This window comes from Oenanthe melanoleuca, chromosome 8 (assembly GCF_029582105.1).
Source record: "Oenanthe melanoleuca isolate GR-GAL-2019-014 chromosome 8, OMel1.0, whole genome shotgun sequence".
Taxonomy (NCBI): Eukaryota; Metazoa; Chordata; class Aves; order Passeriformes; family Muscicapidae; genus Oenanthe; species Oenanthe melanoleuca.
In genome coordinates this window covers 8,337,200-8,356,644 of record NC_079342.1, presented here as the reverse complement: position 1 = coordinate 8,356,644, position 19,445 = coordinate 8,337,200, and the positions used below count along the sequence as shown (strand labels likewise).

Genomic DNA, 19,445 nt, shown 5'->3' with positions numbered 1-19,445 from the left:
AATTAATTTTAAAAAATATGCTATAAACCAGTCTAAAACCAGTTTTCCCATGCTTTCGATATGATGAAACAAAGTTTAATGTGCTCATCTTATATTGCATAAATTAGAATTTAAAGGTGACTTTTCTTAAAATTTAGAAAGAAATGAAAAATGCAATGTGAAGAATACATGATAAAGCTTCAATTGTAGATGTTACTCAGTTATGGCCAGTGATATGGTCACTAATAATTACATGAGAACCCTTAGCAAGGATTGACCATGTGCCAGCTACTGACCAAATGGCTGCCAAATGAACTGAAAATCTTCTTCAGCTTTCACAGTAAGGTTCCAGCTACTGAGATCTAAAGAGGCTGATTTTATTCAGTGTAGGAGGAGAGAGCTGAATGCTCTATTTCCTCTTCTGCTGGTAACAAAAAAAATAAAATAGCTGAAGAGTTCTAGTCACATTTACTGGTCAGTACAGAAATGGGCCTCCTCTGGTATCCCTGGACTTATCCAGATCTCTGGGGGCTTTCCTGTATGATAAGGTTATTTATTTTGTTCTCTTGCAGTGGTTTCCCCCCATGCTGAATAATTCAGTAAAAAAAGGCCTATGAACACACCCCTAAAGCACTAAGAAAGCAAACTATGAAATATCTTTGTGTGATCTTTGGAGATATTCAGTAGAATTCACTTTTACTGCAACTGTGAGATCAATTTTATGAACACAGAAGTATTGTAGGCATTGTGCTAATCAGTATTATTTGATCTATACACACACACATATGAAATGTATATATATACAAGTTCTGCATTTTGTCCAAGCAGCATCCAATAAGGCACAAGTAAAAGCTGGGGTTTTGAACAGCCCAGTCTCCAGTCTCCAAAACACACCCTTTTTCAGCTTAGATTTAATGAGCAGCTCTAAAATGAGCATGCAGTCTAGACAAACTGTGGTTTAAGGAAGGCTTGAAAATGTACAGCAGCTCTTGGCATCTGAACCAAGTTCTGAATCCAGGCTTTTTGGCAAGACTGACTCTTCTGCTTTAGAAATATCTATAAATATCTATATAAATACAAACACACACACACACACACACACACATATATATATATTAGCCAGCAGAGCCCCAAGAGTGGATTTGCCTGTGTGCTCAGGAGGTGTGACTGATGGTGTCTGTTGAGTGTCTCTTATTTTGAGTGCTGAAGGAAGTGTGACTTTAAACCAACACTAGCTGCAGTTTCAGCCACCACAGACCATCAGGAGTCAGCCCAGATTGCAATGGCTGGTATTTGCTCTAGGAAGAGCTCTACACACAGAATTAATGGTATCAGGGGAAATAAGAGCTTTCTTCACATTCATATATATGGATCTGACTGGGGCTGTCCATCACTTTGGCAAAGCCAAAAATCTGGGACAAAATACCTTGAGCCTAGAAAGCCATTGTGCAATGTACATAAAAATGCAGATCTAGCATGGCTTTATCAAAGCAGATAAAAACCAGTGTTGTCACCACAGATGTCTCTGATGCTCAAGCCTCTCAATACCCACTATAGTACCTAGTAACAAGAGAGGGGACCTCTAATTCTCTACTTAAGGCTTCTTTAGAGAGGTTACCTAAACTGGTGCAAAGAGGATTGAAAACTATTATAATAAATGAAGGTTTTATATTCACTTTGTACCAGTGTAAATAACCCTGAAGATCACTGTTTTAGGCACTGGGCTTGGTATGTCTTTAGGGAAAGGCAAAAATAAACTCATTGCTGTGAGATAAAGAACATTGCAATGAAGGAGACAGAAGAGACTACAGTGTAAAAAGGGAAAATAATTAACTTCAGCCAGATTTACCTTTTCACCTTTGGATCCCTTGAGTCCACGTACACCATCAGCACCCTAAAGGAAGAATATAAAGAATTACCCACGTGCATATATTCAAATGGTGTGAGAGGAGGAATGAAATTGCTAAATCTTACCTTTACACCACGAGGACCTGGATATCCAATTGGACCCTGAGGACCTGGAGGCCCCTAAAATATATTGAAGCAAAGAACCTTTATTTGTACAGTTTTTGGTTAGCAAGCAGTTCTCTTCAGCATCTAATCCTTATTCTTTCACTATAATGTATGAGACAGCAAAATAACACTGGGCTGCCTGCCACTAAGAAAAGTTAAAGCTTTAAAAAGCACCATTCAATGTCACTATAAACTATTAATAGAGTTGTGAACTTGGATTTAACTTGTATGTTTGGGAAGCATCTATCCTTAATATAAATTATCTGAAACAATAGTAATTGTAAAAAGGAATAAACAATCAGAAACAAACAAAAATATGCTGGTTAGAAACCAGTGGTGTTTTATTGGAAAAATTTATAGGCCAATTATGATGATGACACAAGTCAAAAATAGAAACCAAAACAATGGGCATAATTAAAATCGTGGTCTTAAAAAAAGAACAAAGAAGACATTCCAAGCCTGGAAGGTAAAAGGCTCATGGTGCTATCAATATTGATGTTTGCCTGGATTCTTTTAGTTACATTTTCTGAGTATTTTAAAGATGCTCAACTTGGAGCTATGCAATCTGATGGCATGCTAAAGAAACTGAGTTCTGTGAAGGGTGGAAGCCAGGAAGCCTGGAAACATGATAAGTCTGTGCAAGGCTGAGCTGCTCTGCTGATTCTCCCATGCCTGAGATGGACAGATAACAAAATCTTTTACTAATGGGACATTGATAGGGTCTTTTACCTCTCTCCAATGTGTCTTTTCACAAAACCTTCAGACTGTTAACATCTCTGAGAAACTGAACTTTCTATCAAATTTGGCAGAAATTGATCAGTAAATTCAAAAGACATAAGATGGCTAGATGCCTGGACTTTTAAAACATAAATGCTGTGCATAAGCTTTATTTTCTTAAGAAATTGGGATAAAATTTACAAGTTTTTTACAGATAACAACACTTTTGACAAATATAATATGCTGATGTCATTGGTGCTGTACTTTCTGAAATGTCCTATTAATTCACTCATCCTGTCATCCAGAATACAACCTTTTAGTATTGTCCCTGAAAACTGAGACTGAATTCAGGTGCTTTCGAGAGTGCTATTCTGGATAAATAAGGGTCAAAGCTGAGTAAGCAGAACACTTCAAGGAGCTCCTAGGCCCTTCCAGAGCTTCATAGGGCAAAAAAAACCAACTTTACACTGACACTGAGTTGAAGACGAGCTAAAAAATTCATCCTCTGCATACATTTTTATACCTTCAAAAAACCAGCAGGTTCTGAAGAACATTTGTGAGTACTGTAAGTACTCTTTTAACAGAATTGAAAATTCAAAATATCTGTAAGTTGAAATGTCTGCAACATTTCATTGCCACTCTGCCAACTCCAAGATGAGTTTAATTTAAAAGAATAATCTTTATATTATTTACAATCTCTACTATTTTTAATATATTCAATATTAATATATTTTAAGATATTTTTAATATATTTCTATATATGCTTGTCTGTGAAAAGATGCTTTGAATGTGTCATGGGTTTTCTATTGTCTTCTTAAACCGTTCTTGTAAGCAACAAATGTGTAATAAAGATGAAAAACTGCCAAAATTTTTCTTGAAATCTGTGTAAATGCAAGAGTTTTAAAACTCACCAATGCACCTTTATCTCCAGACTGACCCTCTTTGCCAGGGTGACCCTGTTTAAAGAGAAATGTATCTCATTTGAAAAGCAAGAATTTTTTGGGAGTGAAATTTTAAACTTTTACAAAACCACAGTTGTTTAAACATTTGAATTTCAGGTCATTAATCACATTTCTTCAGTATTAGAATAGACACACAAAATTTTGAGGAAATGTTTTACTTTCAATACCAATTTAATTTAAATAGCAAAGGAAAAACTGGACAATAGTTACATTCATGTCAATATTTTTGGGAATATGCTGACCAGTCCTGTTTAGTTAATGTTTCAGCAGTAAGAGGCTTTTCATGCAAGAGACTCTCACCTTTGATTGTGAAATAAGGGTGATTTATTTTGTAGCATGAAGACATTCCTAAAAATACTTTTTAAATTACAGAATTCATCAAAAGATTCAATAGAAGGCTGATTTAGTTTCAATGTTCTATGTCTTTGTTCTAAACTGTGACTTGCTTTTTAAACAAAATAAATTTACATCTTAGACTTTGCTCTGTATCACTGATGTTAATACCACAGCACTCAACCCCCTGTTTTCCTTTCTTACAAAATTTGCACTTAAATGGCAGAATATAAAGTCAATTTAATGAAACTAAAAATTAACAGATAATTGTAACTAGGCTGCAGGAGGGCACGGAGCTGTGAGGGGACACAGCTGGCACACTGTTCCAAATTGACCAGGGAAATATTCCATCCCACATGATGTCACACTCAGTAATAAAAGCTCAGGGAAAGGAGGAGGAAGGAGGTCATTCATAACCAACTTCCCAGCAAGTGGCTGGCCATCTGCCTGCAGATTGGCACTAATGAATGAATGAATCCCTTATTTTACTTCGCTTGTGTGCATAGCTTTGTTCCACTAATTAAGCTGTTGTTACCTCAGCCCAGGAGTTCTCTTGCTTTTGCCCTTGTGGTTCTGTCCCCTACCCTGCTGTGGGAGGAGTGAGCCAGTGAGCAGGTGGGTGCTTGGCTGCAGACTGGCATCAACCCACCACAGCAGTGTGTGTATCAGGTACAGACCTGTGCTGACACCTGGTTATCGCTAACAGCACGTTCCCCCTGCTCTGAAGGTTTAACACGATGCAGATGACAAATCATGCTTGCATTTGGAAACTAATATTGTTTCCAGTATACAGGAAAGGATAAGGGCAAACATTCAAATGTTTAGACAATGATTCAATATACAGACACTCAGCTGGACCATCACTGCACACTTTACATTCTCCATTAAATTGGTACTTTGGCAGGTAAAAGGCTACATTGTGAGAGCCCTGGGAACAGTTCTGTATTTGCAATACTTTTGCAGTGAACTTGTTAAGCCTTGTGAAAAGTCAGGTTTAAGAAATGTAGATTTCACCTAAAAGAAAAATTGTAAGGGACAATTGCATGGAGAGGATAGACAAGGTCTCAGAAACAAGATTGTCTAATGGCTCTCAGTGGTATATAAAATTATGTTTTTGCTGCAAGGAAACAAGTGCATGGGCATGCCATTATGGCCAATGGTTCCATTTAAGATGAATGCCTAAGCTGCTCCAGTGGTTACAGTCTCTGTTCACAAGAGGGATTGCAGCCTCAGAGTGACGCTGAATTCCTTGGCAATCACAAACTTTGGCTTAGGTGTGTCCCAGTCTAGACAATGCAAGAAGTGCCTCAAACACATATACACCTTAGGCCAGGAAGCTGAGAAAGATTTAGTGTATTCCATGTTCCCTCAGAGAACAAGTGGTGAGCATTTTTACAGGTGATTTGCTCTGCCAGACTGACGTGGTAGGATACAGTGGAACAGTATCTGGCCCTTTGTGTGTTAGTGGGTTATTTATGCATCCCTGAAGATGTTGCAGAGGCATTTCATCATCAGGGACCACATTTCAAAAGCACACAGATGTTTTTAGCAGCTGCTTCAAAAACTGTAATTCTCTAAGTTTTAACAGCTCAAGTGATACAGGGATTTTAGATGGATTTTATAATGTTGTTGCCAGCTAGGACTACCATTGCTTTTCCCCTCCATTTTTTTTTGGTAACACAGGCATCCAGAAGTACTTATCACTTAATAAAAGTATTTAAACATTCAAAGGATTAAATATTTCTTTACTTACAGGAGGCCCATCAGTGCCAGGAAGGCCAGGAAGGCCAGGCTTGCCTTGCGGTCCCTAAATGCAGTAACAGACACACATCTTAAAAACAGCAAACATGTCCAACACATGTGACCCTAAGAGCTAGGGACATAAAATGCACTCATACCTGAATCCCTTGATTTCAGGGGTATGCCAAAAATTAAACTAAATCCAGAATGACACTTTCATACCATTTATAAGTACAAGGCCAGTTCTAACAATCTTTAGCCTACAAAAATGATCCACAATTTTCAAGGAGATGCTTGCCTGAGTACAGGCTTCAGGAATTACCCTAGGAACGTGCAGACATATAATAAAAGGTGGGGAGGAGTTCTCCAGTATACAAAATTAAGTACTATTTTGAATTTCAGGAATAAAAGGATTCACCAATGAAAGTTATCAAGTTCAAGAGGCAAAGAGTGCAGGGTACAGAACCCCAGTGCTCATAGTTGAAAGGCCTGGTATGCCTTTGTGAAAGCCTAGAAATGCAGATATCATGGAACTTGTCCATTTTGCTAGAATAATACTTAAGCACACTGACAAGTAAAAAGAATTAATTTCTCCAATAGAATAAAGTAAACAGTGAAGAGGAGAAAAAAAATCAAAAAATTAATTGAACAGGAATTCAACAAAAAGGGGAAAAAATAAAATTGGCATAAAATTCAATAGTGACATTTTTTTAATGAATAGAAGACAGGTTTCACACCACAAAAGAACATGTGCAAACAGAAGAAAAAGCCACCAAAGGATACTACAGTGTGCCAATTACACTGCAGAGTTGTCATAACATAATTCTTGACAAAAATAACAGAATCAGGTTGAATAGGTAAAACTTTGTTATAAAAAAGAGATTAAAAAAAAGAAAAATCATTTTTGCAGCTTGCTGTGAAATTAAGTAACAAAGTACTTAACAAATACAAGTACAAATAGTTTAATATTGTAAATGGGATTCTGAATGTAATAACAGAAAATTAATCCAAAATAAAGGGAGGAAATGAAAAAGTGTGTTTGAGAGGAAACACTGGGTATTTATTTTGTTATTAATTTACTTAATGATTTCAGGAAGATCTAATATTTAAATTTAGGTTACTGTTCCATAAAAGATAGCAAAGCCGTCAAGTTCATATACGAGGTTGTGGCACAGAACTGACTTTGGAATAACAAAATAATGCTGTAACTTACTTTTTCACCAGGAGGCCCAATAGGACCTTGAGGACCAGGAAGCCCCTGTTAGAAAGAAACCAGTGTGAGAAACCAAGAACAATGTACATACATTCACCCTACTACAGGTCCCTCATTAATCTGTTTAAACACATGGGCAAATATAAGTGGCTTTTTTTCCCCCTTACAAGTTAGATCAGGAGTTTTGTGTGAGCCTTTTGCACAAGCCACTATTCTGGCAGTAGGTCTGTAACAAGATCCTATTCAGAACCCTCCTCCAGGTGTGGCCATTCCTGCTGCATTCCAGGAACACTGAATGAGTCATTTTTCTCCTGAATGAAAAATCCCTCTGAAAACTTACTTGAAAACTCTGCTCCCACTGCCCTCGGCACATTTGCAGCATTATTTATAAAATCCTTGAAGCTTTATCGGTTTTGCAGATGAAAAGCTAACCTTTAGTAATTTCCATTTATTAAACATTTGCTGCACATGACATCGTATTTCTTGAGAATTCTTTTACACTTACTTGTGGGCCTGGAATTCCTTGCTGACCAGGAGGTCCTGGTTCCCCTTGAGGACCCTACCATGCAAAAAAATAGTAGAGCATTAGGTTTGCATTTCTGCACTACAGATCTTCATTGTCAGGACTAAAAGGAGTACAAACTCATCTTTGTTCTTCCCTCTTTAAAGTCTACCAGCAACTTTCTCTCCAGTATGAAATTTTTTCATGCTAATGAATATCATGACCTTTTCTTTAATAGAGCATAACAGCCCACACATAAGACCTAAGCACTGGAGTCCATGGTGCTAGAGGAGTCTGAGAGACAGCATGGTCAGGCCTTTTGGCTGAAAACTAAGTAACAGAAGCCTTGTCTTTTCCATATAAAATCATAATGAACCCAAATAGTTGACATAAAAGTTTAATTAAATGGAAGGGATGGCATAGTTGCAGGGATGAGAGAATGTGGAAAGCATTCTTGGAATCTTTCTAATTCCCAGTTTACTTACTCACCATGTTTCCCTTTGGGCCTGAAGGTCCATCAATACCTGCAATGCCCTACAACAAACAATACAACAAGAGCAGTTTTCAGTGGGCTTCCTTTTATCCTTCTGGAAACTGCAAATACTCGACAGCTCATACGTACAGGTTGTCCAGGGGGCCCAGGTGTTCCTCTGGGGCCCAGCAATCCCCGTGGACCCTGCAAGAGAAAAAACCCTTTTTGACATCTGCATAATTTTTTTTTCTGAACAGAGATGCTGTGAGCAGGACTGGCTGAGGAATGGAATAAGGAGTAGGAAGGATGAAGGGAAGGCAGCATGTGTGTTTAGGAAGAAAGAAAAGAAGAAAGGGAAAAATTCACGGATAACAGATTTTCCTCAAGGGCACTATATTTCTGAACAGGATGTCAGTGGAAGGGCAAGCTTTGGTTTAGCCTTTGATTTTGCCTCTCTCTGTATAGAGAAAGGTGAGAGATTGATATTGATATTTCCTGGTGCAGAACATTGGCACAGCAACTTCCACTAAAATTTCAGCTGTGTCTTGGCCTGAAGGTCTGACCTGAACATTAACATACATATTTGTTTTCCTTTCTTTTGAAAACATGATGGTGTGTCATATGCTATATACTATTCTAAGTAAAAAATAGTGGTTTTATTCAATAGTAGTAAGGATCCAATAGGCAATTAAAAATTGCTGGAAATTTTATTACAATAAATACAAGACATTCTGGAAACAAAAATTGAATTTTTTGCTCTTATTCCTAAAAACTTTCACAAAAGACCAATAGCTATTCTCATAAATGAGGTGAACAAGATTTTGGTCTATAAGATAATCTTTTAGTTCTATACTGTGTGAATGAGTACTAGTTTTCATGACTGTGTCATCATTCATGTTCTGCTGCTAAAGTAGGCAGAACTGAGTCTCTTGTCTCCCCTTGTATGATGCAGTCACAAATCACTGACACTGACTGTAGAAATGTCTTTTTTAGTAGGCAGCAGTAGATCAGACATTTAGGGTAAAATTCCCCTTTCTGAGGCTTGATTTTTTGCCTGCAATGCAGAACTCTGTCCTGCAGTGACAGCACCTGCAGAATTCCAACTGACAGGAGTGGAAATTCTGTATGTGAAACAAGTGTAAAATACACAATGAAGCATGGTAGTGTGAAAAAAGAGGAGAACCAAGGCCTTACTTTCTAATAAGTAGATATTTAGGTAACACTTTAAAAGCAACAGGGGCTTGTCTGTATTCTGATGTATCAAGGATGGCAGTGATTGATTTTACACAACTAAGATATAGCATTTGTCATTCTGGAAGATGTATACACTTAGGTGGATATATCCTTAACTTAATTCTAATCCTATAAGTGGTCCATTTGTTTGTTTTTCAGCCAGAAATAGTATTCTCTATATACAAATACATGAAATAATTTTTATACCTGCAATTCAGAACAGTTCAATAGAATGGAAAAAATATCTGAATGTGACTTTTGTTTGTAAAAGAAACAGAAAAGTAAGAAAGAATTGCTTACAGCTTCACCTGGGAGACCTCTTGGTCCAACTTCCCCATCTTCTCCCTATTTTTGTGCAAAAGGAAAACAGGCTTAAAAAAACCAAACATTTATCATACCATATGATAAATGGTTTTCCTGTTTGAAAAGGTCTAGGTTTTTCTGTGTGAAAAGCAACTTACTCTTGATCCATCTTCACCAGGTAAGCCAGGAGGTCCCTGTGGGCCACGGTCTCCCTGTAGGATAAGGAAAGTCATTAAAAGAACTGCTGGAAACTTTCTGCTGCTGGAAATAATAATGGATGGGAAGGGAAATGAAAACAAATATGTTAGATGAAGTTTGATGTATCAGAACAGGTCTTGACACAGTGATACAAATGTGTAAGCTATAGTACTCAGTAAAATCTTTCATTACCTTTGTATAAGAAGAGGTGAGCATTTTTGAAATAATTAATAATTTGTGTTTGTACAATTACACTCTGTAACAAGAGTTGGACTTGATGATGCTTGTGGGTCCCTTCCAATTCTGAATGAAGAATATTCTGTGATTCTCTGATTCTGTGATTTTTGGCCCCAGAACATACACAAGCTACATCTACAAAAGGTAGTGTTACCCACATTTTCCTTTGTCTCATCACCACCTTCCCTCTCCCCTACACAATGTATTACTGCAGCAAAATAAGACATGTCCATGGGGCAGAAGTGAAGAAATCAGTTGCAGGGCCCAGGACTAGACAGAGATTTACTAAGCACCTTTCAGAGCCATACACCCTGGCACCAGCTACTGAGAGCCTTGGGACTGGTTTGTCTGAGGCTTTGGAAGGCAGCCAGACTTCCACACTTCCCCTCAGAAGCTGGGGCTTTTCAAGTCTATATATGCAGAACCTCAGTAGATTCTGGACCATACTTTTAGGATTTATTTTTCTTTCCCAGTTCCTGAAGAGAACTAGTGTGCTACAGAGCTCAAACACCACTGACTGACCTCCTTCTGGGCAGCAGGCTTTGAGACTGTGACTTCCTTCTGGCATTGGACAGCACCCAAGTATTCATGCTGTTTGCCTTAATTTTATCAGTGTCTCCAAGGAGCCTGACCACTGCTGGGGATTCTGGTAGAGATATATGGAGTCACTGTTCAGTGGCTCTGTTCTTTACACTTCCAAACTTTCCTAGGGAATTTTAGGTAACCCTCATATACCCAGAGAACATCCCCCAATACCAGGGATGTTAGGATTTTATTCTACTGCCTTTCTGTCCTCCCCCAGCATGGAAGGGAAAGTAAAATTTTATTAACTGCTCTCTAACACCTTCAAGATGAATTCATACAGCAATTAATGTATTTTGCTAGGTTCTACAACTACTCTACATTATCTTCAGGTAGAGAATGTGCTTTTCTACATGTTAGATGACACTTCTGAAAGATGACACATGAGAAGCATGGTCTTTCCTCTGGCTTCCAATTAATATCCATGTGAAGACTGACTTAGGCTTTCAAATACTGAAATAGTTCATCCACTTAAGGGCTACCTTTCTCTTCTTGCAGTCACATGGTACTTAGATATAGATTAGGAGTGTGCATTCAATGTCCTGGTATTGTCATTCACTAAGAACAAAACTTCCTATCATTATCAGCATTCTCAGTCTTTCAGCTCTATTTCTTCCCTTCAAGTGTTCTCTTAAAACCTGAATTTCTTTTTCCTTGGACCTATTTTAAAAGTATAAAATGTCTTGCTTTTATACTGAAGAACAGTTGTGTATCTAGTAAATCTAAATACAAAAAGTTCAAAGTCACAGATAATGAGGTTAAAATAAATATGGCATCATGTGATGTGGTCTGTTCTACACTGAAAGTTCAAACCTGTGTTTGACAGAGACATAACCCAGGAGAGAAATTCAGTTTGCAACTCATATGTTCAATATGACTAATTCTAAAATCAGTCCTGAAACTTCTACTCTAAAGTTATGAGTTTTCAATGTTGATTTCTTTTACAGCTGAAATGTAACTTCAACAGAAGTATTTCACTTGTCTTGCTGTGTTTGTTATTGCAAGCCAATGGGAACTGAACTGAATTTGCATTATATATTATCACTATATAAGACTCCAAGAGCCATAACCATCTTATCTGGCTTTGAACTGAGCTGCTTTCACAAGAACAATAGTGCATACTTTTACAGAAGATTTCCATAGAAACACAAGAATGTAGTGATTTTTAAATAGTAGGATGAAAAAATACAAAAATAAGTCATTAATTTCATTACTATTTTGGAAACTTAAACCCAGGCTTATTTTTTTTTTTTTTTTTTTTTTTTTTTGTGAGAGAGGAGGTGTGTGTTAAATTTTTAATTTTGGAACAGAAATATGGAAAAATTGGAATATTTGAACAAATAAATATTTCCTTATTACTTGAAAGGTGTCACAGACAAGTCTAATCTTCCAGGCTGGAAAGCAGACTCACACTGCCTGACTCAGGCCAAATTTCTGCTCAGCCCTCTGAGTGCAGGTGGCAAGTGCTTAATGCTGAGCCCCCTCTGCTGTTGGCCTGCTGAGCACACTGGGCTTCCATTATGGGATGCACTGACTGCTTTACACTCTTTACCCAAACAAGGGTGATGAAAGAGGAGTAAAAAAATTCTTTATATATTAGTAGTTCTTTACCCATTGCAAACAGAACTCAAAAGAGTATCCTTAGATGCTATTAAAAAGAACTACATTAGGGTCTGGTAGCCAACACAGCTGAGCTTTTCTAGGAAGTACAACTGTGCTTACCCACTGAAGGGTGAGGGTGAGGTAATAATTCCTTGGTCACTGAGCTTTAGCACGTTTGGAAAGGGTTTTGCTGACATTCCCATTCACTGTTTCTTTCATGGTGCACTGCATTTACCAGGACAACAGTAAAGGAGGGACACTCAGCAGGGTGCTAGCACCTACATTAGTGGTACAATCTGAAGCAGAAATCCCTGGTTGTGATTAGTTCTGCACTTTGTAGGGAAAGGTGAAGTCTCATTCCATAGATTTGTATGACAAAAGGAACAAACACTTTAGTTGTTTTAAATATTACTAAAAATTTTCCTAATTTATCTGACTTGACTGTGACCTTTCATTAAGCTGCAGTTGTTGGAAAAAGCCCCACTAAACAATTCAGGTTTTAAATTAAATATTCATGGTGATTTTTTTGAGCAAGCTTCTAAGCAAGTTAAAATTTGGCATGCTTCTGATACAGAAACTTCATGCTAATTTCCTTTCCCTATTACTCTTGCCTTTGGAGCAAAGACTTAAAAGTCCAACTGGCAAATTCCTGAACTAAGAAAAATTAGAAAAAAACTTAGATGAAGATGTGATCTAAATTCTGCAAATATATTTAAACTACAAATTTATATATTTTTTGTCTATTGATTGATATTACTCAAAAGTTTCATGGGGAATACATTGCCTGATAGTACACCTATTATTTGTAGAGTGAAAAGCTGACATTCTGTTTTAACTTTCCCCTCAGCCCTTAGTGCTGTTCTCAATGAATAATGAATTATTTCTGCGACTCTATTAGTTTGGTGAGGCATAAATGTACATATTTTTCTTCTTACCCGGTTACCTTTGTCACCAGGGAGGCCAGGAAGACCATCAAATCCTCTGTCACCCTAGAAAGAAATGAAAGCTTTAGTAAATGACTTTTAAATTGTCTGAATAATAGTGCCTTTCCCCTAAAAGTTACTTTCTACACTTTGGTTGTATGTACATTTTTGAACATGAAACACATGGGGCTGAGCATATAGATCAAACACATAAAATTTGCTTCTGCAAACTGTAGGAAGAGAAGATGCCACAGCTTTTTCACTGTGCTATAGTAATGCTATTTATAAAAATAATTTTCACATTGAAATGAAAAGCTCGGTTCCAATTGCACTTTGCAGTTGCAAAACTGACTTTACTGATACTCTGTAAATAGAAACTGACTCAGAAAGAGAGAAATCACATCCTAAGAATCAAGTTCCTTCAAAGTCAGACTACTAGGAATTACCATTAATTACCATATTTTAAATGGATGATTCATTCTCAGCTCTTGCATCTGACCCAGCTATCTGAAACCGCAGTATTTTCACATGCGAGAAGAATTTTGGGTTGGTCTGGATGAAACTGTGGTACCTACATAAATCTGTCTAGCCCATTCCAAGACTGAACTAAAGCCTCAGGTCTCTTTATTATTTACCTTTGCACCAGGTTCTCCTGGCATTCCTCTGGCACCATCAGCTCCAGGACGTCCCTGCAAAAACCCAAAGGGGCAAACATTTCAAAACATAATGGATTCAATTAATATTTAAGTACATTTAAATAAGAAATATTTACCCAGAGTAGAACTGCTCTACATGCTACCTACCCTTTTGCCAGCTTTTCCACTCGGACCGGGGGCACCTTGGACTCCACGAGGACCCTGCATTTAAAGAGGGCAATACTTAGAAGTCCACTAATGTCAGCAGAAAGTTAGCAAAAAAACTCACTTCAAGAACAAGGCAAGATTTTTTTTTTACACAAAGCTGCATTTTTTCCCCTAGGAGATGGGTTCTGGTTTCCAGATTCCCATTAGTTTTAAAAGTACGTAGGCATCCAAACTGGCCCTAGCACTACAAATTTTAACACCAGTTTTCATGAGATGGCACTATACATGGCATAAGTCATCATTTTATCATGTAAGTTTCTTAATTCCTTTCATGGCTTTAAAGATTTGTGGTTTGAAAAAAACTTCTTCCTCTCATGCCAAAATCATTTTATTCCCATTATAATTATTTAGTGAAAACCAAAGAGTACAAATTTCAGATATATATACAAACATGAGTTGTGCCAGTAAAGACCTCATACACAACATAGGTTTGACTAGAGAGGGACCAAATTACCCCAGATTGAAAAAACATTTCACTTTCCAAACACATGTAACTTTCACTGATGACTGTATGGCATAACTGTGGAAATTTTTCACCCTCCATCCAAATGCATTTTCAGGTGAAAAAAAAAGCAAAGACAAGGACAAGCCATCCAAAAATAATGTGTAAGAAAAGAAAAAAACATTAAAAATGTAAGCAAGCAAATTGAAAGACTGTACAACTGGTCAGAATGCTTTTGTCTTTTCTTTTTTTATTTTAATGTTTTTTCTAGTGGAAGTATCCATGTGCAGTTTTAAGACAGGCACTTGGTAATGCATCAAATTCGTGATACTGCTTGAGGGCTGTCAAAATCATTGTTCTGGATTATTTTTTCATGATTTCTTTCACAATCTCCTTATTGCTTTTAGGTTTAAGCTGAAAGATTTCCATGTGTTTCAGTGCTCTTTGACGCCACTGTGGAGAATTTTATATAATAGTAGGCTGAGAAGCAAAACATGCACTGATTCCTAAAGATTTATTCCTATGTCACTTCTTTCTTGAAAATTGCCTGTCTAATTGCCAACCAAATTCAACCTCCCCCACTTATGAGATCTGATAAGTTCAGAGCCCAAGGTCATCCAGTTGCAGACTAGCATATCATTATTGAACAGAGGAGAGAGCCCAAAGTGACAATATTAAAACAGGTTTTCAACTGTTGACACTCCACATGTGATACTTGCTCTTTGTTATACAAAGATTGCTACTTTCATATTTCATAATGAACAATCAAGCTATTGATTTTAACTACAATTTTAATATTGATCAAGCCATTGAAATAATCAGATAGTATTATGAAGGATATCTCTTTTTCAACTGCATGCAAGAAGCATATAATTGATTGATTTCTTCTAATTGATATGAATAAATTCTCTTAAAGATAAAACATGCTCAAACATAATAGAGATTATTATTGTACCTGAGGACCTGGTTCACCACTTTCACCTTTAGCACCCGCTGCTCCAGGTCCACCCTTGATAAAAAAAAACAAACATATATTGTTTAATATACAAAAGCTTATTTAAATTAATAAATTACTTTCTATTTCCATACATGAATTACAGGGAGAAACAACAAATAATCTTCTTTTCATCAGGAGGTGTGACTTCACCATTTGTATCTCCAGATTTATCTACCTTGATTTATCATTATCTAAACATTGGGCAGAAATATTTCTCTTACCAAAGAAAACTCCCATGGATTTAAATGCAAAATGTAACTCTTTGTTCTATATTAGCATTTGAGAGCTAAGTATGAGCACAGTAAGAACATAAGTAGTGCAATCAGAAGTGCATCCATTGTAGGCAATAAGACAGAGCTGAAAGCTACCTCTTTTTACCTTTATTTCTGTGTTGTACAGAAAATAACAGTCTCAGAGTTCAATCCAAAGATCAGTGTAGTCAATGAAAAATACCCTGTCTAATCTTGTAATGAACTTCAGTGATGTTTTAATCAAGTTCTTTGTGCACCTGGCCCTGAAGAAATGGAGAATCTATATAACTACATCTCTTTATAATATGAAATGAAGACATAGATTTTAGGAGTAAATTTTAGTCATAAACAGGCCAAAACCAGATATTCATTCATACTGTACATGAAATCAGAGGCAAACATATTGAGAGTAAGTTAAAGGTCTCACAAAAACAGAAAAAATAAACAAAAAAATCTTGGCATGCACACATAGAATAGAGTCTTAGGGAAAAAAGATATGGGAGTTTGTTACCAATGTTGCAGACCTTTGAAAAATGATAATTCTTCTAGTTAACATTGGAAGAAAGAAGTAATCTAATGGCTTGGCTTAGTACTGAGTCTCACATTCTGGAGTGGAAAGATCCCCCTTGACCTTGCAGGTATTAATTCAAGTCCTAAGCAAACTGAAAATCAGATCCTGAACTGGTACTGGCAGTGGAGAGAAGATTGGTTTTGGTAGGTGTTGACTCTCTCTTGGGGTTTCTCTGATGTAAGCTCTGCTTTTTATTAATATAATTGATTACATTTACTATCTGTAGGCAGAGACTGATTTTTTATGCTATGTTAACTAAGCATGTAAACACCAGACTCAACTAAGGCTAGACTGGGGCTTTGACACTGCTGTGTTCAGGTTTTCAGTGACTAATACGTTACTAATGAATCTTATTGGCTACACATTCATTTAACAAAATAAAATTCATATAAAGAGTAAAAGCTCAAGCTTTTTAATTCTTAAAAGAAGCTGGGTAGAAAAACAATTTATAGACCAAGAAACTTGCTTTGGAACTGTAGGCAAAAAATGTTTCTAGATCAAAAAGTTGGATTTCTAGAGCCTCCTGGTGGTTTAGAAGCAAAATTACTATTAATATTAATTTGCTGAACTTTGCATACAGAAATTAATGAAGGCTTTCAAAACACAGAAGCATGAGTATGAAGGCAGGTTATACCTCTGCTAAAGGTATCCAACCCACTGTCAGTATGATACCAGCCTTTGCAAAGTCATCCTAGTTTACAGCAGTTCCAGAGTTTTGTCTGTACAAACTGAATGTTATCCTGCAGGTCTCTTGAATTAAATACATTGCTGGAAATAATGCATGAGTTTGTTATATAGACCAAATAGATTTGACTCTTTTTAAGAGTATTGCATACCTAAATGTGATGAATCAGGAGTCTGTGTGCCAGATTCTCTGCTTGGTAGCTACTATTTATTTTGGAAGAATTACTCTAGAAAAGAATTGCTCTTGTACAGATCTGCTTAAAAATACAAGTGTACACACTCCATACAAATATTAAGATATTTTGACATCCACAGGGCCATTTCCAGATCATTTGGTGTTAGCAGTTGAGTCAAATTCAGGACTGAAATAAAAAAGTGTCATTCTTTTAGAAATCTGTGTCTCTCAATTGTTTATAGAAATGTCTCTTACAAACTTTTCAGATTTAGCTTAAATATTGAGCAAAGGTAATTCTGCAAACTCTCGCTTTATTATCTCTTTCTGTAGAGTTTCATATTTACTACAATAATTTGTATTAGCAGTATTACAGAGATGATTGACTGTAGAGGTACATTTATGTAAAACTATTCACTAGTTTTGTAAGTCCAGCAGTGTGCTCTGTCCAAATACCACAAAACCTACAACAAAAATTCATTTAGTATTTAGGTTGCATTGCAGACCTTGAATAAGAACACAAATATAGCTTTAATTATTTAATATTAATTTCAAATGAGTACAAAATAAGTACAAATACAGAGGGGTAGGCAGGGCTAGAATGAGATCCATGGGCCACATCAGTGTGTTCTTAAACCTATGCCCCTATTTTGTCTACTTACCACAGGACCTGGTCTTCCAGTGAGTCCCATAGGACCAGGTGGACCCCTCATAGCAATCTGAGAAGACAAGCAAAAAGAATACCAGGTGTCAAGAAAAGGCTACCAGTGCTCACACAAATTCTATACTAACAGGGTTTTAGAATGTGTGAGCAAATATCCCCCATCTTTGACTTCACCTCCTGCAGGATATAAAATCAATTAGTTTTTGGCTCTTTGTGCTCACCCTAGCTTGCTGAAGAATAGCTTGTGCTTGAGCTTCCTGAGCTGAGATTGTTGGGCCCTTCTCACCATCTCCACCAAAGCGGAACTGCAAGTATCAAAACAATAAAAGGATTTAGAATTTATCAAATCATACTTGTTACTTGCTGCAAGGGTGCAAACCACTTCAAAGTCACAAGGTCACAGTCTTTAGTTCATTCTAGTAACTTCAGAAGATGGCTGCATGGAGGCCACTGCATCCAACATAAGTATGACGCCATGGGTGATAGTAAGTCTAAATTTAATCCCTTATGAGCAAATATTTTCCTGATTTCATAGGATTTTGGTTTCCCTTTTTTGTTTTCTTGCTCACTTAAAAAAGAGGCCAAAATAGACTTTTACTTACTTGCAAAAGTCAATAAAAATATGTACCAAAATTAACACTGGTAGCTACCGACATTAAAAGTGTAATTAAAATTAAGGCAGACACAAATTTGAAAAATGTTTGGTATCTAAAATAAAATAGTTGTGTGTGATTTCTGACAATTTCAAAATAAATTACTGAATACAATTTTAAGTGCTCATTCCTGTGTTCCTGCACCGTTATTGCTATTGAAACTGCTGTCAGCTTTGCTATGTTGCAGAAGTGCTAGGCTGCAACAAGAAGCACAGCTTTCCAAAGGTATGGCACAGACACACTGGGTATCAGGACCATGAATCTTGCACTGCTGACAACAATTTAGTTGTCCAGTTTGGACAGTCTGTCTATGCCCAGAGTTGACACAGATCTTTTTCATCCATATACACAGTTAGGAATAACTAATTCCAAGCACACAGTGCTTTTCATACCCCAGTGCTGCAAGATACTTTAACAGCTTTGGGCTTGTTCTTCCACCTGCTAAAACAGATGGTGTTTTGCTTTGACTCCAGTGGGAGCAGAGCTGGCTATGTGCATGTATTTCTATTCAAAGGATGCACTGACTCTTCAAAGAGGACACTGAAGTCCAATTTGAAACGTGGAATACCTAAAAATCTCCATGTCAATGAGACTTGAAAGCACACATGCCTGTTGGGAGTACAGGTCCTCTGTACAACAACTCGTTGTTTGGGACATACAGGAGCAAAATATAGCTACTGTTAAAAAGATAAAGTGTTTTTCAGTGTCTGTAATTGACTCGTGTAGGTTCCAATTTGTCAGCCATGAGGAAGTTAAAGCATATAGTTTTTTGAAGAAAGGTACCATATATATGAATTTCAAATGCTTACGCCATAAAAGAAATTCTGTGTCATTCACTCATTCCACAGACAAAATTAGATGAGAAAAGAAAATACCTATACATTTCTTGAAAGACACTTCCAGTTTTTGTAGGGTGCTTACCCCATAACCATAACTTACCGGCAACATTAACATGGTACCTGGGGGACCAGCTAAACCATCAGCACCAGGAAGACCAGGGCGACCAGGTGGACCCTAAGAGAATAAAGACATGAGAGAAAAAAGATGAGGAAAAAAAGATAGCAGTGTAAGAGAAAACTTACATAATAAGTCACTTACATAAATTTACACTCACAGAATGGCTTGAAAAAGACCTTAAA

General features: G+C 36.9%; 1 protein-coding gene across 2 annotated transcripts in view; it reads right to left on the bottom strand.

Moving 5' to 3' along the window:
• Positions 1–19,445, bottom strand: part of COL11A1 (collagen type XI alpha 1 chain) — a 126,888-nt gene that overhangs the window by 56,753 nt on the left and 50,690 nt on the right. For both annotated transcript variants that reach the window (XM_056498085.1, XM_056498086.1), the window contains exons 12-28: positions 19,246–19,320; positions 17,875–17,958; positions 17,652–17,708; positions 15,270–15,323; positions 13,813–13,866; positions 13,645–13,698; positions 13,022–13,075; positions 9,626–9,679; positions 9,465–9,509; positions 8,082–8,135; positions 7,949–7,993; positions 7,463–7,516; positions 6,958–7,002; positions 5,758–5,811; positions 3,621–3,665; positions 1,954–2,007; positions 1,829–1,873 (exon numbers count right to left, since the gene is read on the bottom strand). In XM_056498085.1, coding sequence (XP_056354060.1) covers positions 1,829–1,873; positions 1,954–2,007; positions 3,621–3,665; positions 5,758–5,811; positions 6,958–7,002; positions 7,463–7,516; positions 7,949–7,993; positions 8,082–8,135; positions 9,465–9,509; positions 9,626–9,679; positions 13,022–13,075; positions 13,645–13,698; positions 13,813–13,866; positions 15,270–15,323; positions 17,652–17,708; positions 17,875–17,958; positions 19,246–19,320 — 927 coding nt within the window. The remainder of the gene's footprint in view (positions 1–1,828; positions 1,874–1,953; positions 2,008–3,620; positions 3,666–5,757; positions 5,812–6,957; positions 7,003–7,462; positions 7,517–7,948; positions 7,994–8,081; positions 8,136–9,464; positions 9,510–9,625; positions 9,680–13,021; positions 13,076–13,644; positions 13,699–13,812; positions 13,867–15,269; positions 15,324–17,651; positions 17,709–17,874; positions 17,959–19,245; positions 19,321–19,445) is intronic.